Source organism: Budorcas taxicolor, chromosome 16, assembly GCF_023091745.1.
Source record: "Budorcas taxicolor isolate Tak-1 chromosome 16, Takin1.1, whole genome shotgun sequence".
In the NCBI taxonomy this organism is placed as follows: domain Eukaryota; kingdom Metazoa; phylum Chordata; class Mammalia; order Artiodactyla; family Bovidae; genus Budorcas; species Budorcas taxicolor.
This window is the reverse complement of record NC_068925.1, coordinates 37705985-37731859: the sequence shown is the minus strand read 5'-3', so window position 1 is coordinate 37731859 and position 25875 is coordinate 37705985. Positions and strand designations below refer to the sequence as shown.

General features: G+C 39.7%; 1 protein-coding gene across 3 annotated transcripts in view; it reads left to right on the top strand.

The window, feature by feature from the left end:
- NME7 (NME/NM23 family member 7) overlaps positions 1-25875 on the top strand; it is a 249673-nt gene that overhangs the window by 176590 nt on the left and 47208 nt on the right. For all 3 annotated transcript variants that reach the window (XM_052653459.1, XM_052653458.1, XM_052653460.1), the window contains one exon: positions 14536-14643. In XM_052653459.1, coding sequence (XP_052509419.1) covers positions 14536-14643 — 108 coding nt within the window. The remainder of the gene's footprint in view (positions 1-14535; positions 14644-25875) is intronic.

Sequence of the window (25875 nt, the reverse complement as noted above, 5' to 3'; positions counted from 1 at the left end):
AGACCCATCACAAGCATGGAAATTGAAACTGTAATCAGAAATCTTCCAGCAAACAAAAGCCCAGGTCCAGACGGCTTCACAGCTGAATTCTACCAAAAGTTTGAGAAGAGCTAACACCTATCCTACTCAAACTCTTCCAGAAAATTGCAGAGGAAGGTAAACTTCCAAACTCATTCTATGAGGCCACCATCACCCTAATACCAAAACCTGACAAAGATACCACAAAAAAGGAAAACTACAGGCCAATATCACTGATGAACATAGATGCAAAAATCCTCAATAAAATTCTAGCAATTAGAATCCAACAACACATTAAAAAGATCATACACCATGACCAAGTGGGCTTTATCCCAGGGATGCAAGGATTCTTCAATATCCGCAAATCAATCAATGTAATTCACCACATTAACAAATTGAAAAATAAAAACCATATGATTATCTCAATAGATGCAGAGAAGGCCTTTGACAAAATTCAACATCCATTTATGATAAAAACTCTCCAGAAAGCAGGAAGAGAAGGAACATACCTCAACATAATAAAAGCTGTATATGACAAACCCACAGCAAACATTATCCTCAATGGTGAAAAATTGAAAGCATTTCCCCTAAAGTCAGGAACAAGACAAGGGTGCCCACTTTCACCTCTACTATTCAACATAGTTCTGGAAGTTTTGGCCATAGCAATCAAAACAGAAAAAGAAATGAATCCAAATTGGAAAAGAAGAAGTAAAACTCTCATTATTTGCAGATGACATGATCCTCTACATAGAAAACCCTAAAGACTCCACCAGAAAATTACCAGAGCTAATTAATGAATATAGTAAAGTTGCAGGATATAAAATCAACACACAGAAATCCCTTGCATTCCTATACACTAATAATGAGAAAGTAGAAAAAGAAATTAAGGAAACAATTCCATTCACCATTGCAACGAAAAGAATAAAATACTTAGGAATATATCTACCTAAAGAAACTAAAGACCTATATATGGAAAACTATAAAACACTGATGAAAGAAATCAAAGAGGACACTAATAGATGGAGGAATATACCATGTTCATGGATCGGAAGAATCAATATAGTGAAAATGAGTATACTACCCAAAGCAATTTACAAATTCAATGCAATCCCTATCAAGCTACCAGTGATATTTTTCACAGAACTAGAACAAATCATTTCAAGATTTGTATGGAAATACAAAAAACCTCGAATAGCCAAAGCAATCTTGAGAAAGAAGAATGGAACTGGAGGAATCAACTTGCCTGACTTCAGGCTCTACTACAAAGCCACAGTCATCAAGACAGTATGGTACTGGCACAAAGACAGAAATATAGATCAATGGAACAAAATAGGAAGCCCAGAGATAAATCCACACACCTATGGACAGCTTATCTTTGACAAAGGAGGCAAGAATATACAATGGAGTAAAGACAATCTCTTTAACAAGTGGTGCTGGGAAAACTGGTCAACCACTTGTAAAAGAATGAAATTAGATCACTTTCTAACTCCGCACACAAAAATAAACTCAAAATGGATTAAAGATCTAAATGTAAGACCAGAAACTATAAAACTCCTAGAGGAGAACATAGGCAAAACACTCTCTGACATAAATCACAGCAGGATCCTCTATGATCCACCTCCCAGAATTCTGGAAATAAAAGCAAAACTAAACAAATGGGATCTAATTAAAATTAAAAGCTTCTGCACAACAAAGGAAAATATAAGCAAGGTGAAAAGACAGCCTTCTGAATGGGAGAAAATAATAGCAAATGAAACAATTGACAAACAACTAATCTCAAAAATATACAAGCAACTTATGCAACTCAATTCCAGAAAAATAAACGACCCAATCAAAAAATGGGCCAAAGAACTAAATAGACATTTCTCCAAAGAAGACATATGGATGGCTAACAAACACATGAAAAGATGCTCAACATCACTCATTATTAGAGAAATGCAAATCAAAACCACAATGAGGTACCACTTCACACCAGTCAGAATGTCTGCGATCCAAAAATCTGCAAGCAATAAATGCTGGAGAGGGTGTGGAGAAAAGGGAACCCTCCTACACTGTTGGTGGGAATGCAAACTAGTGCAACCACTATGGAAAACAGTGTGGAGATTCCTTAAAAAATTGCAAACAGAACTGCCATATGACCCAGCAATCCCACTGCTGGGCATACACACCGAGGAAACCAGAATTGAAAGAGACACATGTACCCCAATGTTCATCGCAGCACTGTTTATAATAGCCAGGACATGGAAACAACCTAGATGTCCATCAGCAGATGAATGGATGAGAAAGCAGTGGTACATATACACAATGGAGTATTACTCAGCCGTTAAAAAGAATACATTTGAATCAGTTCTGTTGAGATGGATGAAACTGGAGCCGATTATACAGAGTGAAGTAAGCCAGAAAGAAAAACATCAATACAGTATACTAACACATATATATGGAATTTAGAAAGATGGCAATGATGACCCTGTATGCAAGACAGCAAAAAAGACACAGATGTGTATGGCAGATTTTGGGACTCAGAGGGAGAGGGAGAGGGTGGGATGATTTGGGAGAATGGCATTGAAACATGTATACTATCATGTAAGAATCGAATCACCAGTCTATGTCTGAAGCAGGATACAGCATGCTTGGGGCTGGTGCATGGGGATGACCCAGAGGGATGTTGTGGGGAGGGAGGTGGGAGGGGGGGTTCATGTTTGGGATCGCATGTACACCCGTGGTGGATTCATGTCAATGTATGTCGGAAAAAAAAAAAAAGATACTTGAGTATTTGGTTGGGTCATCTTTGACATATGTTAATATATACCCTTCTTTATCTCTTTAAGAACTCTTATCTTAACCTCCTTTTAATTTTAAGGTTTTATTAATAAAACTAATAGCCATTATCAATTAATTGTTTACCATATGACAGGAAGGAAAGAAAGTGCTAGTCACTCAGCTGTGTCCGACTCTTTGTGACCCCATGGACTATAGACTTCTCTCTCCAAGGAATTCTCCAGGCAAGAATACTGGAGGGGGTTGCCATTCCCTTCCCCTGGGGATCGTCCCAACTGAGGGATCAAACAGAGTCTCCGACACTGCAGACAGAGTCTTTAACTGCTCTAAAATACTTTTACTTACTCTAATTTTTTCACAACAACATTGTAGTTAAGTCCTGTTTTTAATCGTTATTTTACAAAGGAGAACATTACAATAGGCAGAAAGGTTAAGCAACATGGCATGGCCACACCACTCATAAGTGACCGAAGCAAAATTCAAATTCAGAGAGCCTTTCTCCACAGTCCTTATCCTTCATTCTGCTGCTTACTGGCTTATTGAATAGCAGTGTTGGCATTTTATGTCAGTTGGAAATATTTAGCAAACACTTACTGTGTGTTCATCCCTAGTTGCTCAGTTGTTAAAGAATCTGCCTGCAATGCAGGAGACCCTGGTTTAATCCCTGGGTCGGGAAGATCCTCTGGAGAAGGAAATGACAACCCACTCCAGTAGGCTTGCCTGGAGAATTCTATGGACAGAGGAGCCAGGCAAGTTACAGTCCATGTGATCGCAGTCTTATGTTGTGTCTAAGGGTTGCGAGTCTAATGGAAACTTACTGAAATAGGCACACAGAAAAACTATGATTGCAAGTCAGGGATCTACAGTAGGAACATAGATTCCTGTATGAGCAGTGGGAATGGAAAGATTACTCTGGGAGGAATTCAGGTTAGTTTTATAGAGGAAATTATGTTGTTGGGATTTTAGGTTTCAGGGAAGGTGTCTGTGAGGCCTAACGGATAGATTTAGGCAGAATGTGGAGGAATATAAATGACACACTAACAAGCTGAGACATTAGGTCATAGCAAGTGAATAGCATAATAATGTCTGTGTTTTACACATAAAATGATAGTAGCTAGTGTGAATTAAAAGTAACTTATTAGGTTTGGAGAAATGGAAATGTCAGTAAGATGAGTTTTCATCAGTGTGGCAGATAACAAATATGTGCCCATCTTTCCCTCCCTTTCCAATCCTCAGAAACTATGGGAGATGTATTTTATCTTGTTTTATTTAAAAGAGGAAATCTCCAGCCAAGCTGGAAAACAAGAAAGAGTCGTTACCATTAGCAGGCCGTCAAGTTCGAAAGGCAAAAGCAGGTAGGATTGGACTGTTAAGGAGAAGCCTACTCTAAAGCATGCAGGAGAAGCCTGCTCAGAAGGGGCAGGGTATCTGACTGTATATCAGATGATGTGGACATGATGCCCAGGAGGGGCCTGGAGCCATTAGCAGGACGATGGGTGAGGAGGCTGCATAAAGAACAGCAGAGTCCACCAGCCATTTCCCCTTTGCTTGCTTATGCTGAGCAGAGGACATCCAATGCTTTTAGCCACAGCCCAACGCCAAGAGTGTGGGGCTTTAGCTAGAGGTAATGTGGTGGGTAGGTAGCTAGTGACACCTGAGAAAAATGAGAAGCCCCACCTCCTTAAGAAAAACAATGAGCAAACCTTATATGGTGGTATTTTCCTGCCCTCTGTGACAGGTAAACAGAGAATTCCAAAGATAAAGAGTCAGGAGTTCCAACCATTTGCAGTTAATTCATACCATAAAGAAGACACCAAATACAACATACGTAATCAACATCTAGTCAGTCAGTCAGTTCAGTCGCTCAGTCGTGTCCGACTCTTTGCGACCCTGTGAATCACAGCATGCCAGGCCTACCTGTCCATCACCAACTCCCAGAGTTCACTCAAACTCATGTCCATCGAGTCAGTGATGCCATCCAGCCATCTCATCCTCTGTTGTCCCCTTCTCTTCCTGCCCCCAATCCCTCCCAGCACCAGAGTCTTTTCCAATGAGTCAACTCTTCGCATGAGGAGGCCAAAATATTGGAGTTTCAGCTTTAGCATCAGTCCTTCCAATGAACACCCAGGACTCATCTCCTTTAGGAGGGACTGGTTGGATCTCCTTGCAGTCCAAGGGACTCTCTAGAGTCTGCTCCAACACCACAGTTCAAAAGCGTCAATTCTTCGGCGCTCAGCTTTCTTTGTGGTCCAACTCTCATATCCATACATGCCCACTGGAAAAACCGTAGCCTTGACTAGGCAGAACTTTGTTGGTAAAGTAATATCTCTGCTTTACAATATACTATCTAGGTTGGTCATAACTTTCCTGCCAAGGAGTAAGCGTCTTTTAATTTCATGGCTGCAGTCACCATCTGCAGTGGTCCTGGAGCCCAAAAAAGTAAAGTCTGACACTGTTTCCACTGTTTCCCCATCTATTTGCCATGAAGTGATGGGACCAGATGCCATGATCTTAGTTTTCTGAATGTTGAGCTTTAAGCCAGCTTTTTCACTCTCCTCTTTCACTTTCATCAAGAGGTGTTTTAGTTCCTCTTCACTTTTTGCCATAAGGGTGGTGTCATCTGCACATCTGAGGTTATTGATATTTCTCCCAGCAATCTGGATTCCAGCTTGTGCTTCTTCCAGCCCAGCATTTCTCATGATGTACTCTGCACAGAAGTTAAATAAGCAGGGTGACAATATACAGCCTTGACGTTCTCCTTCTCCTATTTGGAATCAGTCTGTTGTTCCATGTCCAGTTCTAACTGTTGCTTCCTGACCAGCATACAGATTTCTCAAGAGGCAGGTTAGGTGGTCTGGCATTCCCATCTCTTTCAGAATTTTCCACAGTTTATTGTGATCCACACTGTCAAAGCCTTTGGCATAGTCAATAAAGCAGAAATAGATGTTTTTCTGGAACTCTCTTGCTTTTTCCATGATCCAGCAGATGTTGGCAATTTGATTTCTGCTTCCTCTGCCTTTTCTAAAACCAGCTTGTTCACGGTTCATGTATTGCTGAAGCCTGGCTTGGAGAATTTTGAGCATTACTTTACTAGTGTGTGAGATGAAAGCAATTGTGCGATAGTTTGAACATTCTTTTGCATTGTCTTTCTTTGGAATTGGAATGAAAACTGACCTTTTCCAGTCCTGTGGCCACTGCTGAGTTTTCCAAATTTGCTGGCTTATTGAGTGTAGCACTTTCACAGCATCATCTTTCAGGACTTGAGATAGCTCAACTGGAATTGCATCATCGCCACTAGATTTGTTCGTAGTGATGCTTTCTAAGCCCCACTTGACTTCACATTCCAGGATGTCTGGCTCTAGATGAGTGATCACACCATCGTGATTATCTGAGTCGTGAAGATCTTTTTTGTACAGTTCTTCTGTGTATTCTTGCCACCTCTTCTTAATATCTTCTGCTTCTGTTAGGTCCATACCATTTCTGTCCTTTATCGAGCCCATGTTTGCATGAAATATTCCCTTGCTATCTCTAATTTTCTTGAAGAGATCTCTAGTCTTTCCCAATCTGTTGTTTTCCTCTATTTCTTTACATTGATCACTGAGGAAGGCTTTCTTATCTCTCCTTGCTATTCTTTGGAACTCTGCATTCAGATGCTTATATCTTTCCTTTTCTCCTTTGCTTTTCACTTCTCTTCTTTTCACAGCTATTTGTAAGGCCTCCTCAGACAGTCCTGTTGCTTTTTTGCATTTGTTTTCCATGGGGATGGTCTTGATCCCTGTCTCCTGTACAGTGTCATGAACCTCATTCCATAGTTCATCAGGCACTCTATCTATCAGATCTAGTCCCTTAAATCTATTTCGCACTTCCACTGTATAATCATAAGGGATTTGATTGAGGTCATACCTGAATGGTCTAGTGGTTTTCCCCACTTTCTTCAATTTAAGTCTGAATTTGGCGATAAGGAGCTCATGATCTGAGCCACAGTCAGCTCCTGGTCTTGTTTTTGCTGACTGTATAGAGCTTCTCCATCTTTGGCTGCAAAGAATATAATCAGTCTGATTTTGGTGTTGACCATGTGGTGATGTCCATGTGTAGAGTCTTCTCTTGTGTTGTTGGAAGAGAGTGTTTATTATGACCAGTGTGTTCTCTTGGCAGAACTCTATTAGCCTTTGCCCTGCTTTATTCCGTACTTCATGGCCAAATTTGCCTGTTACTCCAGGTGTTTCTTGACTTCCTACTTTTGCATTCCAGTTCCCTATAATGAAAAGGACATCTTTTTTGGGTGTTAGTTCTGAAAGGTCTTGTAGATCTTCATAGAACCGTTCAACTTCAGCTTCTTCAGTGTTGCTGGTTGGGGCATAGGCTTCGATTACCGTGATATTGAATGGTTTGCCTTGGAAACAATCGTGTTGTTTTTGAGATTTCATCCAAGTACTGCATTTTAGACTCTTTTGTTGACCATGATGGCTACTCCATTTCTTCTAAGGGATTCCTGCCCACAGTAGTAGATATAATGGTCATCTGTGTTAAATTCACCCATTCTAGTCCATTTTAGTTTGCTGATTCCTAGAATGTTGACACCTAAGGCAAGCAAATTACTTGAGCTAACAAGAGTCTTTAATATAGTCAGCATCCCCAGAAAAAAAATATTGGATCCCTAAAAATAATTACAGATACAGAAAACTTAAAACATAATTTTTGAAATGTGAAAAATACTTAGAAAATGAATAGAATTCTGCAGTGGACCAAGTTTAAAAGCAGATTATTGAGCTGACTGGTCAAATGGAGGAATTCTCCCAGAATATAATGCAAATAGACAATTAGATCGAAAATATAAAAAGAGAGAGGCAAGATAGAATCAGCAGTGTCAATATCTGTTACATGGAAATGGCTGGTTTAAAAAAGGAAAAAATAAAATGGAGGAGAGAAAATAATAAAAGAAATAATAAACTGAAAATATGTATCTTTAAATTAGATTGGACTGTTGAGTATGGAGGAGAATGACCAATAAATGGCCAATGCCTAGATAAAGAGATAATTCAAAACCTTCTGGAAAAGAGAAAAAAATTACATAAAAAGAATGGTAATCAGATTGCAATAGTCCACATGTGTTTTGTCATACATGCTGTATATACCACATGCATTATATATACATGTGCGTGTGTGCCTGTCTGTGTGTGTATATGTTTGTATGTATGTAATTAGTAGATGCCCTGGAAGGCTACTCAGATCCCCATCTGCCCTTCAGGACTGAAATGCACAATCCCCAGCTGCTGGGAGTGTTAGCAGCTGATGGTAATACAGTAAGTCCCTCTCCAGAGACTGCTGTCTGCTGAAGAAAAGCCATCTGTCCAAAGACATGCCCCCTTTCTTGGAGTGGCCTCTGTCCAGTGACTTGTCAATTTGGATAAATAAAAGTCTGACCTGTTTGTTTCAGTTGAGGACAACTCTGAAGCTCCAGAGCTCCTTGTAGGATTACCTGGGGCAACTGCTGTTACTGCATTGAACTTCAACTTCTCCCTCTGCCTAGTCTTGTTTTCCTCACTTCCCCACAAGTGTAGATCCTAAGGCTACTCCCCAATGAACTTTCTGCATGCAAATGTGCACCTCAGAGTTGATATCTGGGAGAATGCAACCTATGATAATATTCTTTTCCACTACCCATGTGTGTGTACATGCGTGCTCAGTCGTGTCTCTCTGTGACCCTGTGGACTGTAGCCTACCAGGCTCCTCTGTCCATAGGATTCTCCAGGCAAGGATACTGAAGTGGGTTGCCATTTCCTACTCCAGGGGATCCTCCCAACCCAGAGATTGAAACTTTGTCTCCTGCATTGGCAGGTGGATTCTTCACCACTGCACCACCTGGGAAGCCCCCACTATCCATGAGACCTTCACTAAAATGGACTATGCATTAGGACACACAAATCCTTTCAAAAGGAAACCAAAGAAACTGCACTCTCTGGCCACAGTACAACATCCCTCCAACACACCAGTCTCTTCAGAGTTAAGAGCTGTGCACATAGCAGACACCTACATGAAAGTGATATTTCAGAGTGAGTCACTTCAAAGTTTTTCCCCTAATCTGAAACAATAAGGAGAAGAAAAGAAATACTCACCTTTCATTCACCTTTCATTATTTTCCAAAGTACACTGTATTTCACAGAATGGCAGCTTACCACCACATAAGTAGAGTCAGTTCAGTTCAGTTCAGTTCAGTCGCCCAGTCGTATCCGACTCTTTGCGACCTCATGAATCGCAGCACTCCAGGGCTCCCTGTCCGTCACTATCTCCTGGAGATCACTCAGTCTCACGTCCATTGAGTCTGTGATGCCATCCAGCCATCTCATCCTTGGTCGTCCCCTTCTCCTCCTGCCCTCAATCCCTCCCAACAGCAGAGTCTTTTCCAATGAGTCAACTCTTCGCATGAGGTGACCAAAGTACTGGAGCTTCAGCTTTAGCATCATTCCTTCCAAAGAAATCCCAGGGCTGATATCCTTCAGAATGGACTGGTTGGATCTCCTTGCAGTCCAAGGCACTCTCAAGAGTCTTCTGCAATACCGCAGTTCGAAAGCATCAGTTCTTCAGCTCTCAGCCTTCTTCACAGTCCAACTCTCACATCCATACACCACCACAGGAAAAACCATAGCCTTGACTAGACGAAACTTAGTCGGCAAAGTAATGTCTCTGCTTTTGAATATACTATCTAAGTTGGTCATAAACTTTTCTTCCAAGGATTAAGCGTCTTTTAATTTCATGGCTGCAGTCACCATCTGCAGTGGTCCTGGAGCCCAAAAAAGTAAAGTCTGACACTGTTTCCACTGTTTCCCCGTCTATTTCCCATGAAGTGATGGGACCGGATGCCATGATCTTAGTTTTCTGAATGTTGAGCTTTAAGCCAACTTTTTCACTCTCCTCTTTCACTTTCATCAAGAGGCTTTTTAGCTCCTCTTCACTTTCTGCCATAAGGGTGGTGTCATTTGCATATCTGAGGTTATTGATATTTCTCCCAGCAGTCTTGATTCCAGCTTGTGTTTCTTCCAGCCCAGCATTTCTCATGATGTACTCTGCATAGAAGTTAAATAAGCAGGGTGACAATATACAGCCTTGACATACTCCTTTTCCTATTTAGAACCAATCTGTTGTTCCATGTCCAGTTCTAACTGTTGCTTCCTGACCTGCATACAGATTTCTCAAGAGGCAGGTCAGGTGGTCTGGTATTCCCATCTCTTTCAGAATTTTCCACAGTTTATTGTGATCCACACAGTCAAAGGCTTTGGTATAGTCAATAAAGCAGAGATAGATGTTTTTCTGGAACTCTCTTGCTTTTTCCATGATCCAGCAGATGTTGGCAATTTGATCTCTGGTTCCTCTGCCTTTACTAAAACCAGCTTGAACATCAGGGAGTTCATGGTTCACGTATTACTAAAGCCTGGCTTGGAGAATTTTGAGCATTACTTTACTAGCATGTGAGATGAGTGCAATTGTGCGGTAGTTTGAGCATTCTTTTGCATTGTCTTTCTTTGGAATTGGAATGAAAACTGACCTTTTCCAGTCCTGTGGCCACTGCTGAGTTTTCCAAATTTGCTGGCTTATTGAGTGCAGCACTTTCACAGCATCATCTTTCAGGATTTGAAACAGCTCAACTGGAATTCCATCACCTCCACTAGCTTTGTTCATAGTGATGCTTTCTAAGCCCCACTTGATATCACATTCCAAGATGTCTGGCTCTAGATTAGTGATCACATCATCTTGATTATCTGGGTCGTGAAGATTTTTTCTGTACAGTTCTTCCATATATTCTTGCCACCTCTTCTTAATATCTTCTGCTTCTGTTAGGTCCATACCATTTCTGTCCTTTATCGAGCCCATCTTTGCATGAAATGTTCCCTTGGTATCTCTAATTTTCTTGAAGAGATCTCTAGTCTTTCCCAATCTGTTGTTTTCCTCTATTTCTTTGCATTGATTGCTGAAGAAGGCTTTCTTATCTCTTCTTGCTATTCTTTGGAACTATGCATTCAGATGCTTATATCTTTTCTTTTCTCCTTTGCTTTTTGCCTCTCTTCTTTTCACAGCTATTTGTAAGGCCTCCCCAGACAGCCATGTTGCTTTTTTGCATTTCTTTTCCATGGGGATGATCTTGAAACCTGTCTCCTGTACAGTGTCACGAACCTCATTCCATAGTTCATCAGGCACTCTATCTGTCATATCTAGTCCCTTAAATCTATTTCTCACTTCCACTGTATAATCATAAGGGATTTGATTTAGGTCATACCTGAATGGTATAGCAGTTTCCCCTATTTTCTTCAATTTGAGTCTGAATTTTGTAATAAGGCGTTCATGATCTGAGCCACAGTCAGCTCCTGGTCTTCTTTTTGTTGACTGTATAGAGCTTCTCCATCTTTGGCTGCAAAGAATATAATCAGTCTGATTTCGGTGTTGACCATCTGGTGATGTCCATGTGTAGAGTCTTCTCTTGTGTTGTTGGAAGCGGGTGTTTGCTATGACCAGTGCATTTTCTTGGCAAAACTCTATTAGTCTTTGCCCAGCTTCATTCTGCATTCAAAGGCCAAATTTTCCTGTTACTCCAGGTGTTTCTTGACTTCCTACTTTTGCATTCCATAAGTATAGTAGGTGTTGAATATCGGGTACTTCATTCCCAGACAATTATGAGGAACAGAATGAAAATAATGAATATGAAATAAAATATAAAGTCATCCTTATTTCGTAGTTGATCAAAATGTTTTCTTAAACTTGATACATTTGTAACTGACTTTTGATAGAAACCTTGAAACTATGACTTAAGTAATTAAATGCATGCCTTTAGAATGTGCAGAAGTGATGAAATCACAGCTGTGAATGCTGCTCAGCATCCCACCAACATACCCTACACCTGTCATAATTCTTGGTGATTTGCATATTCATGCAGTTAATCCATTCCTTAGGGCTTCCCTGGTAACACAGATAGTAAGGAATCCACCTGCAATGTGGGAGACCTGAGTTTGATCCTTGGGTTGGGAAGATCCCCTGGAGAAGGGCATGACAGCCCACTGCAGTATTCTTGCCTGGAGAATCCCCATGGACGGAGGAGCCTGGCGGGCTACAGTCCATGGGGTCACAAAGAGTCAGACTCGACTGAGCGACTAAGCACAGCACAGCACAACCCATTCCGTACCTTGGCCTCTCCAGCTGCTGTCCTCCTTTCTTCAACCTTCTTTCTTTCCACCTGAGCTCAGCATGGTTATCCCTTAAAATGGGTCATTATAAATCTTTATAATGCCATCTCTGCCCACCCCCAGTAATTCCAATTTCAAATATCCAGTCTCTTAACTTTCCAGCTCATTTCTTCTAACACACAGATTTCCATAAATCATCCCATCCCACTCTCAGGAGCTCTGATGTACTGATCTACCTTTTCATTGTGTCTCACCCTTTCCCTTATCCTCCCCCACTTTACTTTCTTCCTCAATTAAAAATAAATTTTGTCCATCATTATCATCGTTATCTTACATACACCCTGAGCCTCACCCCTCTCTCATGTTGTTTTGATAAAACCCCAGCCCTCATTAAATTCATCTTTCTGCCTCACCTTTGCCTGTGTCCATGACTGGAGAACACATTGCTGTTAGGAATAATCTCTCTTTTGTGATCACTGACTTCAAGAGGCCCTTAGTGGAGTCACATCCATTTTTCTAATTCATTCACTTTTCTCCCCTCTTAAAATGTTATCTCATGCCTTCTTTTCTCTCCTCAGATCCCCCAAACTTCCTCCCCATCCTTCCTCTCAGTTGGTGACAATCTTGCTGACTTTTTTCACTTGAAAATAGGCAAAATGAGTAAAAAAAAAAAAAGTATCTAGAAGGAACTTTAGAAATGTTCTATATTCAGTTTAAAATGAGAGTTGCTGAGTATATACATTTGACAGAATTCATGGGGCAGTACACTGAAAGCCAATGCATGTTATCATATGTAAAGTTATACCTCAGTAAAACTTAAAAGTAGAGAAAGAACTTCCATAAGTTCCGGCTACCACATAAACCCACAGCTATAACTGGGCCCGTGCACTGTCTTGATGTTTAGGATGAATGCTTAATGCTCTTAGATAAGGCCAACTTCTCTACTTAGTCACTTGCTTCCATCTCTCCAACGACTCTCTCTTCTCCCTTCTGCTTCATCAGTTTTCCACTTTGTTGGATCGTTCCTATCAGCATAGAACCATGTATTATTTCTCCAACTTTAAAAGTTACATCCTGTCTCTCTCTCTCTCAAAAAAAAAAAAAAACAAAAAAAAAACCCTCTCTTTATCCCACCTCTCTCTCCAGTACTGCTTCATTTCTCTCCCCTTTGTAGTAAAATTCCTTAACTCTGGTATGCAATAATGATTAAGGGCAAATTGTTTCAGCTATTTAAGAAAGTAGTTTGATAGTACTTAGGGAAACTGAGTATGTATATGCCCTAAGATTACAGAAAAACTGCGTATGTGCACCATGTACAAAAATGCTTGTAGCAGAATTGTTTGTGTGTGCATGCATGTATGTGTGTGTGTGTGAGAGAGAGAGAAAGAGAGAGAGAGAGAGAGAGAGAGAGAGAGGTGGGAGAGAGAGAGATTAACTGAATGTCAATCATCAGGAAAATAGATAAAGTATGTTCTGTCCTACACTGGGGGCTTCCCTGGTGGCTCAGAGGTAAAGAAACAACCTGCAAATCCAGGAGAAGTGGGTTTAGTTGCTGGATTGGGAAGATTCACTGGAGAAGGGAATGGCAACCCACTCCAGTATTTCTTGCCTGGAAAATCCCATGGACAGAGGAGCCTGGAGAGCTATAGCCCATGGGGTCGTAAAACAGTCGGATACAACTTAGCAGCTAAACAGTCATACATTGGAATATATGTGGTAACAAAAATGAGTTACAGCTACACATATTTACATGGATAAATGTGAAAAACAATGCCTTGAAAAATAACAGGGTAATAATTGTAACCTCTGGATGGAGACGGGAGTAGATGGAATGAGGAAGGGTCACACAGGGAGCATTGGAAGTTATTTTAATATTATTTTAATTCTGCTCAGTGGTGTGTACACAGGTATTTTTTTCATTATTATTCCTAAATATTCATGTGCAGTCAATGCCTTTTTTGCATGTACAATATATTTCAAAATTAAAATAGGGTTTTAGAAAATCTTTAACTTGGAAAAACAAAGACTATTAAGTATATCACTGATATTCCCACATCTTCAGTTTTTTTAACCTCATTTCTTTTACCCACAATTTTATGAGTTATTTGTAACTTTTTTCCCCTAAGTGTGAGGTAGCACTAAACTGATACAACTATTACATTAAAAAAAAACCCTTTTGAAATCAATGCTGTCAGACTAGTTCATTTTAAATTAAGTCATTAGGATCTCTATTGTCTTATAAAATACAAATCTCTTACTTGTATTTTATGAACTGGGTTCATATTTTATGTGACTCCCATAATCTGTTGATAAGAAGAGATGTAATTATTGTTGCCTTTAACATAGATTACAGTGGACGTTACATTGGGCCAGGTGAAAGTTTTGTGAGTCAACTGAGAATGTTCATTGCTCAGTTTTCATGCATTCGTGCTGTTTCTAGGAAAAATCATTACTAGTAACATATACATGTATCTCATTAATGAATAATTCAGGTGTTTCATATAGCTGGTGGCTTTTTTAATTAACACTACATGACTGACTTTATATATGAGTATGTTTTTAATAGGAAATTGCCCGACATTTACGCCCTGGAACCCTCCGAGCAATCTTTGGTAAAACTAAGATCCAGAATGCTGTCCACTGTACAGATCTGCCAGAGGATGGTGTATTAGAGGTAAGATGAAGAAGGGTAAATATCCTATTTATATTTCAAGCTCATAAGTAATCTCAGCGGTTCTAGTGTATAAGGAACCTTTTAGTACTCTTGGATTACAACGTTCTTTGGCCATCTGATAACTTCAGACTGCAGCGTTAAAGACCAAGTTGTAGGATGCTGTTTGTAATAGGTTCTGTAATAAATATGATAAATGTTTCATAGAAAGTATTTTAATCTTAACAGTAACTGTAACAGGCTGACATTATCATGTCAGAGAAGTTAATTAACATCCTTAAATCAAACAAATAATAGAGGGGAAAGCTGTATTTTGACTTCTCATTTGTTTAATTAACATAAACAATGAAAAAAATCACAAGAAAATGAAGTGAAAATTGTTCTGGTTTGGGGTTAAGAAAACGATTTCACAGCTAAAAGGAAAGAGACCTTAAAGAAAAAATTGGTATTTTTAACTTCTTATAGTTAAACATTTTTTTTGTGTCAAGGCGCTAAATGAAATTAAAAGACAAATGATGAATTTAAGTGATTATAGCATGAATGGCAGAAAAGTGATTGCTATCCTTAATACATATTTATTTCAATAAGTGTTGTGTTTTATATCAAATCTATCAGTCTTTTTATCTTTGAAGTCATATAGAATGACCTCTATATGAATAATAATATTATAACTTATTATAATGTTTATTTGTTATTAAATATTAAATACTATTAATTAATATTATAATTTATCATTATTGTACTAATATTATAATAATTTCTACATAATATGTAGAAAAGCCTTCCCAAATATTTTGGTTTTGCTTTCTTACACTGAGATACCCATCTCACCTGGAATTTATTTGCTGAATGATGTGAAGTGTGGATCGAGTCAGCTGTCATAACATTGCTTTTTAAATCCTTCTGTTCTTTCATTGTTATTTTTCATTTATTGAATACTTTATGCACCTGTGCCTGTTTCTTAACTTTGCATTTTATTCCATTGGTCTGTGCCAGAAAAGTACTATTTTTTATTGTTGTAGTTTATTTATACTTTTAAAATGTTTTCTTGTTTATTCTCTGAAATTTATTCCTCTAAATGAACTTTACATGAGTTTACCAGTTTCTTATCCCACCCTCACAAGATGTCAATGGGACCTTGACTTTACAATATGTTTATAAATTAATCTGGGTATGACAAAGTATAATAATAGTTCATCAAATGCATATATGGTATGCCTCTTTTATATATGGGTCTTAGTCATAGTGTATTACATTTATTTCTATGAGTTTTTGTTTTAGTTGCTATAAAGAATGACTTTGCTAGCTCCATTAAGACTGTTATAATTTGGGATGTTAATCTGCTAAAATCTTATCCAAACTGCACTGTGGAATGAAGTGTAGACATACATACTTCTGAAATGTAAAACTGTAACAATTTTGTTTTTAATTACCCAAAGTATTAACTATTTATACTTCACCTATTTTATAAATATTCCTTTTGCCTTCTGATAACTTAGAACTATAGATTAGGCTTGAATTCAGACTGTTGTTCAGTGAAATTTAAATATTATTAACCATGAATATTATGCCCATTAAAAAATATTATCCAAGGTATGCTTGTGATTTTGCTCATATAATTTGAAATAGGTTATTATGGCCTGTGGTTTACAAAGCCATTTACTAAGTAAAATCTCAAACCAAACTACACAGGAGATCTAATTGCAGATTAATGGCTGTGTGGTTCAGAGAATTAATCAAAAACCAGAGACTGGAGCTCCAATAGCCTCCTTTCACCTTGCTGATAATTCATACTTGATGTGCCCTGGAATAAGTCACTTTTTCTTCCCATTTGTCTCTTCTCTTATCAACAAAATGGAATAAAGAGTGCTGATACCATCAGGGGATATTCTGTTAGTTAGCGATTAACTATTTGGAGGTTGTTACTTAGCTTTAAGTGGTAAAATATTATTTAAGGGTGGGGGGGGGGGGGACCGTGAGGCCCAAAGAATTATCTGCTTATAGGTTTTTAAAAAGAAATTCAAAGTGACACAAAGACAAGCTCTCTGGACAGGAGCTTTCCTTTGCACTTAGATCTACTATTCATGAAAGGAATATTCTTTTGATGTAGAGTGACCATAAAATGTGTTGCCCAATCCAGAATTAAGCAGATAGGATGTGAGAACAAAAGGTATAAATAAGAACTGTCCTTGGCACACTGGAATCACGGGTGCCCTAGTTATATGGAAAGAAGGAAAAACCTACTTCTCCTTTTTCTCATGTGATGTTTACTGAGCTAAATTTATTTGTGTCACGTGTGTGGAACTCAGAAAATATGGTGTCAATTTATATTTTGTCACTATCCATTATCTTATTTAGTTATTCTTACAGCAAAGAATTATGGAGTGCATTTTAAGTTGCTGACTTTAGGATTTCAGAATCAAACGACATTTTTTCTGTCCTCATTGAGTTTACAGTAAGTCTTAGAGGTCAAGGATCTTAGCGTGAGTGTAAAAATCTGATGTCATTGAATGCTGCTATTGTGACACAGCCCCTTTTGTGGTTATAGGGAAAAACGACAGCCTCATTTTAGTATGAGACATTCTAAGATGTTATTTTGCTGGTGCCATGCACAGAGACTATTGGTGGTAATTAGGAAGATATTAAACTTATGCTTTAAAGAAAGCATTCATGGAAAATGTTTAGCTTAACTTGTAATAAAGAAATAGTAGTTTTCTACTAGTGGCAAAGAAGTTTTAAAGTATCAGTGCCCACTTCTGGTAAGGCTACAGTAATATTGATACCCTTATATTGCTGATGACAGCTATGTGGTAATAGGTATTGAAAGCCATGGGATTTTTTCATATACTTTGTCCCAGAATTCTACTTAGAATCACACCAAAGGGGAGAGGTAGCAGCACAGCTCCTAAATGGGAAGTTCATTTAAGAAGTATTTGTGGTACATGGAACTCTGCTCACTGTTATGTGGCAGCCCAGATGGGAGAGGAGTTTGGGGGAGAATGGATACATGTATATGTATGGCAGAGTCCCTTTGCCATTCACCTGAAACTATCACAGTATTGTTAATTGGCTATACCCCAACACAAAATTAAAAGTTTACATTAAAAAAAATTTTTTTTTAAGTGATATGAGGGAACTCTCTGGTTGCCCAGTGGTTAAGACTAGGTTCTTTCACTACTAGGGCCTGGATTCAATCCCTGGTCAGGGAAGTGAAGGTCCTGCAAGTGGTGTGGCAAAAAATAATAATAATAATATAATAAAATAAAATATTTTTGGTAATCAAATTGAAAATAGAGTGCATATCTAAAGATACATCGATGTTCTTCCTCTGATTAAGCTTCCTTGATGCCTGTAGTCTGCAGTAAAGGTCCGTCTGTGTGTTTTCATAGCACTTTCCTTTCCTCTGATACATCAGTGTGGTCAAGAGTGAACATAGATCTGTGCTCTAGGTCCTAGAGTCTAGGGAAAATTGCTCAATTAGTTGTGCCTAGGATTCCTCATTCTGTAAAAAGAAGATAAGAGCAGTGTTGGACCTATCAGAGAGCATAGTATCTAACACATGTTACTTATTGAACAAATGATAACCATTATATTATTTTAGCACTTATTTTGCTTATAGATTATTTCCCATGAGACTTGGTACTCATAGGGAAGAGATTCTGTCTGGGATTAAGTTGTCAACATAATGTCCCATTTTTCTGAATATTTTAATGTATATTTTTTAACATAAAGGAATATTTTCCTACATAACCATATCAGTTCAGTTCAGTCGTTCAGTTATGTCCAACTCTTTGCAGCCCCAAGGACTGCAGGACACCAGGCTTCCCTGTCCATCACCAGCTCATGGAGCTTGCTCAAACTCATGTCCATTGAGTCGGTGATGCCATCCAACCATTTCATCCTCTGTCGTCCCCTTCTCCTCCTGCCTTCATTCTTTCCCAGGATCAGGGTCTTTTCTAATGAATCAGTTCTCTGCATCAGGTGGCCAAAGTATTGGAGTTTCAGCTTCAGCATCAGTCCTTCCAATGAATAATCATCCTGATTTCCTTTGGGATTGACTGGTTTGATCTCCTTGCAGTCTAAGGGACTCTGAAGAGTTTTCTCCAACACCACAGTTCAAAAGCATCAATTCTTCAGTGCTCAGCTTTCTTTATAGTCCAACTCTCACATCCATACAGGGCTACTGGAAAAACCATAGCTTTGATTAGACGAACCTTTCTTGGCAAAGTAATGTCTCTGTTTTTTAATATGCTGTCTAGTTTTATCATAGCTTTTCTTCCAAGTATCAAGCATCTTTTAATTTCATGGCTGCAGTCACCATCTGAAGTGATTTTGGAGCTCCCAAAAATAAAGTCTGTCACTGTTTCCATTGTCTCCCCATCTATTTGCCGTGAAGTGATGGGACTGGATGCCATGATCTTAGTTTTATGAATGTTGAGTTTTTTTTGTTTTGTTTTGTTTTTACCAGGGAAAATATTTTATTTTCTTTTTTCTTTTTCTTTTTACTTTATTTTACTTTACAATACTGTATAGGTTTTGCCATACATTGACATGAATCCAGCATGGGTGTATATGCGTTCCAAGCCAGCTTTTTCCCTCTCTTCTTTCACTTTCATCAAGGGGCTCTTTAGTTCTTCACTTTCTGCCATAAGGGTGGCCTTATCTGTATATCTGAGGTTACTGATATTTATCCCAGCAATCTTGATTCCAACTTGTGCTTCATCTGCCTGGCACTTTGCATGATGGATTCTGCATATAAGTTAAATTAGCAGGGTAACAATATACAGCCTTGACAAACTCCTTTCCCGATTTGGAACCAGTCTGTTGTTCCATGTCCAGTTATAACTGTTTGTTCTTGACCTGCATACAGATTTCTCAGGAGGCAGGTAAGGTGGTCTGGTATTCCCATCTCTTGAAGAATTTTCCTCAGTCTGTTGTGATCCACACAGTCTAAGGCTTTGATGTAATCAATAAAGTAGATGTTTTTCTGAAACTCTCTTCCTTTTTTGATGATCCAGCATATGTTGGCAATTTGATCTCTGGTTCTTCTGCCTTTTCTAAATCCAGCTTGAACATCTGTAAGTTCACGGTTCACATACTGTTGAAGCCTGGCTTGGATAATTTTGAGCATTACTTTGCTAGCATGTGAGATGAGTGCAGTTGTGCAATAATTTGAACATTCTTTGGCATTGTCTTTCTTTGGGCTTTCCATATGGCTCAGCTGGTAAAGAATCCACCTGCAATGTGGGAGACCTGGGTTCGATCCCTGGGTTGGGAAGGTCCCCTGGAGAAGGGACAGGCTACCCACTCCAGTATTCTGGCCTAGAGAATTCTATGGACTGTATAGTCCATGGGGTCACAAAGAGCTGGACATGACTGAGCAACTTTAATTTTCACTTTCTTTGGGATTGGAATGAAAACTGACCTTTTCCAGTCCTGTGGTCACTACTGAGTTTTCCAGATTTGCTGGCATATTAAGTGCAGCACTTTCACAGCATCATCTTTTAGGATTTGAAATAACTCAACTGGAATTCCATCACCTCTACTAGCTTTGTTCATAGTGATGCTTCCTAAGACCTACTTGACTTCACACTCCAGGATGTCTGGCTCTAGGTGAGTGATCATACCATTGTGGTTATCTGGGTCATGAAGATCTTTTTTGTATAATTCTTCTGTGTATTCTTGCCACCTCTTCTTAATATCTTCTGCTTCTAATAGGTCCATACCATTTCTGTCCTTTATTGTGCCCATCTTTGCATGAAATATTCCCCTGGTATCTCTAATTTTCTTGAAGAGATTTCTAGTCTTTCCCTTTCTGTTGTTTTCCCCTATTTCTTTGCACTGATCACTGAGGAAGGCTTTCTTATGTTTCCTTGCTATTCTTTGGAACTTTGCATTCAAATGGGTATATGTTTCCTCTTCTCCTTTTCTCCAAAATGATGTATCATAACCATAACACAAGCATCTACATTAGGAAATTAATGTTGATGCATTACTTCTATGGAATCTTTAAACTCTGAGTTTTCCAATCAATAATAAATGGATCCAATAAATAATAAATGGAAAGTGTTCAGGTCAGAATCTTGCATTGCATTTAGTTTCTCTTTAGTTTCTTACAGTCTAGAACAGTTCTCAGATTTTCCTTGACTTTTATTACCTTGACACCTTTGAAGGTAATAAGGACAGATTGTTATTTAATTGGTCCAATCATTCCTTTGCTCCTCAGAAACCTCTCTAGATGGCTTCCACCTATAGTCCATACCAGATACTGACATTTTTATTTGATGATATGGCATGTATTCTGTATGCAGTGGCATCTGTTGACTCTCTGTCCATGAAAGTGCATGATGCCTTTTTGTTTTGTGACTCTTTTTGCTTTGTGTCTCCCCTGCCTTCAATATTAGTCCTCCTCCTACCCATGTCATTGATGACACAAATACTTCTGAGGGTCAGTTTGATTTTCTCCTTGCTTTATCTCTCCCAAAGCTTTATTGAAAAAGTATATTCCTTTGCCTTTCCTTTACTACTGTAGTCTGTCCTCAGGTCCATCTTTCTCTGATTATCTTCAACACTTTACTGTAAAGTGTATTGTAATTGAAATTCTCAAATTTGACTAATAGGTGTATGGTAGAAAATTCAAATATGTTTGAATCTTGAATTCTATACACCAAAATGATGTATCAGTCATTCATCCAGATATTTACATTTTTAACAAAACTAAAAGTACTGGGGACACAGCAGTAAATAGGGTAAGTGTAGCTCTTGCCCTCAGGGAGCTTACCTTCTAGGCGACAATAATCATAGTAATTGTTTTATAGAATGATGAAAATATGGATCTTTTCTCTGTGTTTTTTTTTTCCCAAATGTTCTATCACTTGGTTATATCACTTCTGTAGCTATAAAATGAAAATTTAAGAAATACATTAAATATTTCATTGTATGTATGAATAGTCAGTCAACACAAGTCTGAATTTGGTTGTTATTTGGTAGTTATTTCTTCATTGCTTCTTCTAGTACATTCTGGAAGAAAAAGAATCAAGCATTAACCAGAAATAAACATAGGTAGAGGGTGAATAAGATAATTGGACAGGCCTGGATTTTTTGGCTGTGGTTAGTGTAGGCTTCTGCACACACTAACACTCATAATTTAGCTTTAGTTTCTATCTTGAAGGAAGAGTTATGATTTTTACTAGTACATTGTCCAAGAGGGAACAACTTGTACAAAGACAAGAGCAAATAGCTTTCTCTAAGAGATCTAAAAATAGTTTAGTAAGGCAGGGGCTTTGACCTTGACGTGGAAAATGACAAGAGATAAGGGTTGAAAAATCAACAAGGGGCTTGTAACGTCCTATTAAGACATCTGAACTTTATCCAAAGGGCAACAGAAATCCAAATATATGTTTTACGCAGGAGATTAGCACAATCATTTCTGTGTCATAGGGGCCACTCTGGCTACAGCGTGGAGACAAATCAAAGCAGAGTTGAGGAAATCAATCTGGAGGGAGACAGACCTCCTAGGGAGAAGGCTATTAAGATAATCCAGGAAAAAAAAAAAAAAAGATAATCCAGGGACAGATTCTGGTAGCCTGAATGGCCACGGCAGTGGAAATAGCCACAAGCAAGAGCTTAGAAAGATTTTTGGGGGGGGGGGGGGGGGGTGGGGGGAGGGTGCGGAGTGTATACATGACAACCACAGACACTGTGGCAGATATGACAGATAACCTGAGGGAATGAAACAAGATTAGCTCCAAGCGAAGATGCTGGTACAGAAACTACCGTCTTTGTGATACCAGCATTTCTGAGGCCAAAGGTTTTTTTTTTGTAAGTTTGATGGCAGAACCTAACCTGATCTTATATATGACATCCTACCTGGGTTCGATCCCTGGGTTGGGAAGATCCCCTGGAGAATGGAACAGCTACCCACTCCAGTATTCTGGCCTGGAGAATTCTATTGACTTGGGGTTGCCAAGAGTCGGACACAACTGAGCGACTTTTGTCTTCACTACTTTTTAGGGCTTCCCAGATAGCTCAGTTGGTAAAGAATCCACCTGCAATGCAGGAGACCCTGGTTGGATTTCTGGGTCAGGAAGATCCTCTGGAGAAGGGATAGCTACCCACTCTAGTATTCTTGGGCTTCCCTTGTGGCTCAGCTGGTGAAGAATCTCCCTGCAGTGCTGGAGACCTGGGTTCGATCCCTGGTTTGGGAAGATCCCCTGGAGAAGGGAAAGGCTACCCGCTCCAGTATTCTGGCCTGGAGAATTCCATGGACTGTATAGTCCATGGGGTCACAAAGAGCTGGACACAACTGAGCAACTTTCCCTTTTCCCTTTCCCTCAATATCTGTGTGGGTTGTTTCCAGGACCCCTGTGGATGCCAAAATCTGTGGATGATCAAGCCCCTTATATAAAATGTAGTCCACCCTTCATACCCCATGTGTGTGGAACCTGCAGATATTGCTGCAGAAATGTTACTGTGTTAAATTGTCAGGGAGCTTTCTTAACTTGATGTTGTGGGAACTACAATCATCATTTCTGTGTTCCAGGCTTGAAAAAGAGGAAAAGCAAGGGGCAAAAGGTGGAAAATGCCAGCTCAGCCATCACCCTCCTCCTCACCAGCTTTAATATGCTTTTCCAGAAGCCCCACCCAACAACTTCTGCTTAAGATTTGTTTGCTGGAATTTAGTCCCACAGCCACCCCCTTCTTCAAGGGAAGCTGATCAATGTAGTTCTATTAGTTGAGAGCATTACTACCTCCATAAAAATCAAGTTTTGGCTAGAATGCATAAAGGGCGGGGTTCTGAAGAGCAGTGTCTGCCATAGGAGGTCAACAGGGTAATAGGGTTATTCAGCCAGGGACCAGGTCTCCAGTAGACTTGGCCCCTGCCCTCCCCTAGTACGGTAGTTCTCAAGCTTCATCTCGTGACCAGCAGCATCTCCATCACTTGAGAACTTAGTGGGACTTAAATTCTCCAGCCCCAGTGTAGACCTGCTGACTCAGAAATTCTGGAGATCAAGCCCAGGAATCTATACTTTAACAGGCCCTCCTGGTGATTCCCCTAAAGGCTGAGGACCACTGCCCTGGTGCAATGGTTCCCAGCTCATGGCACATCAAAACCACCTGTGGAATTTTTAAAACCACATGCACTAGGAGCTCCATCTTAGAAGGTGCTGGGTAAGTGAATCTTGGATCCGTTTCCTATAAATGCATTTTTCTTATGTTGTAGGTGATTTTGATGTAGTTAATAATTAAATGAACATTTGGGAACCGCTGCCCTTCAGACTTTTTGGAAAAAGTTGGTCATGATCCTCCTTTTGAGAGAAACCTAGACCCTGTGGGTAGGTCCACAAAGGGGTTAATTTGCTTTGAAAACTCAGTGAGAATCAGAAATAGGAACAACCTCTGAGATTTGAGATGATCTATAGTCTTATCTACTTCCCAGGTGACTCAGTGGCAAGGAATCTGCCTGCCAAAGCAGGACATACAGGTTTGATCCCTGGGTCAGGAAGATCCCCTAGAGAAGGTGATGGCAACCCACTCCAGTATTCTTGCCTGGGAAATCCCGTGGACAGAGGAGCCTGGTGTGGGTTATAGTCCATGGGGACACAAAGTCGGACACGACTTAGTGACTAAACAATAACAACATAGCCTCTGTCAATGGATATAGCTGCAGCCAAGGGTTGCTATACTTCCACGGAAATCCCAGTCTTTGGGGCAATCTTTGGCTCCTCAGGAAGGGAGGCAGCTATGACCTGATTGAGGACCTGGATTTGGGGGGAAGGCTCAATGTCGAGGCTGCCATAATGCCCTCCCAGGGAGTAACTAGAAGCCTGGGATGTATGTGTGTGTAAATGTAAGCACTGATTCATGCTAAGGCTAACAAGGACAGAGGCTCCAGATCGCTCACAGCTGAAAACAGTTCTCCTCAGACCCTTCACATCTGCACTCACAAATTAGCCTGGGCATGTGGCTCAGGGTGTGCCGGGAACCAAGTCACATCTTACCCTATAGTTGTGTAGATGCCTTGAGGGCCCTGATCTCTCATAGGCTTTTGTCTCTAGATCCTGTCTAGCGTAGCATACTGCACGCTTTTAGTCAACGTCTATTGAGTCAACACAGCTGGGAATTGGGGGAATGTATCATGAATGGGGTCAGTGCACCTCCATCCCTCTGTCTGTCTTCACATGGCTGAAAAGGCACAGCCTGATGAGGGTGAGCCCCACTGTCAAGGCCACATCCCACCTTTCCCTCCACTTCCAATTGTCAGGAAAGTCTACTGCTGCCAGTATCCTTTATTGCTGACTGTGTATATAGGCCAAACCTGAAATGTGTGTGTGGAGAGCTGCTGGTTTGCATCGAGTTTTCTTCCTTCTCAAACATAATATTTTAAAAGTTTCTACATTAATCTTAAAAAATCCTGAAACCATAAGAAGCATTAGGCTATCAAATTGTAATTGTTTATGGTCTAGTTATTATTTCATCAGAATTGGTTATTTTCTCTGATAAAAGAATCTATAAGGAACAAGTTCAGGTTCCCTCTGTATCCTGCCCCACGTGGAGCTCATGTTTCTTGCTGGGTGACTTTGATTACTTTCACCTCAGTTTCACACTCTCTCAGGGATCAACGATCTCTAGGATTTCCCTCACTTAGCTTAGGTGGGACTTTAATTTTCTATTCAAGACAGTAGTGGAATGCTGGCATAATTTATCATAAACAGTCATAATACCTGCTTACATCATGGAAATTTCTATAGAAATTTATAGATACTATACTATACTATAATACTATAATAACTATGCATTCGTTCTAATGACTGAAATGACGTTACATAAAGTGAGTTCACAGGTCCCTAGATCCTTCGGTCACTCAATTACAGCTTCAGCTCCAACTTTCTTAGGTCAACTGTCTTCTCACCCTGAGAAGTAACAAGCCTAATCACTTACGGTCTATATTTAGTATCATTTATCCTACCTTGGGGCTTCTCTGGTGGCTCAGATGATAAAGAATCGGTCTGCAGTGCAATGCAGAAGACTCAGTTCAATCCCTGGGTCACGAAGATCCCCTGGGAAAGGGAATGGCTACCCACTCCAGTATTCTTGCCTGGGAAATCCTGTGGACAGAGGAGCCTGGCAGGCCATACTCCATGGGATTGCAAGAGTCAGACACGACTGAGCAACTAACCCCGCCCCCCACATCCCATTTTGAATAGGCACTTATAAAAACATTCACTGTAGACT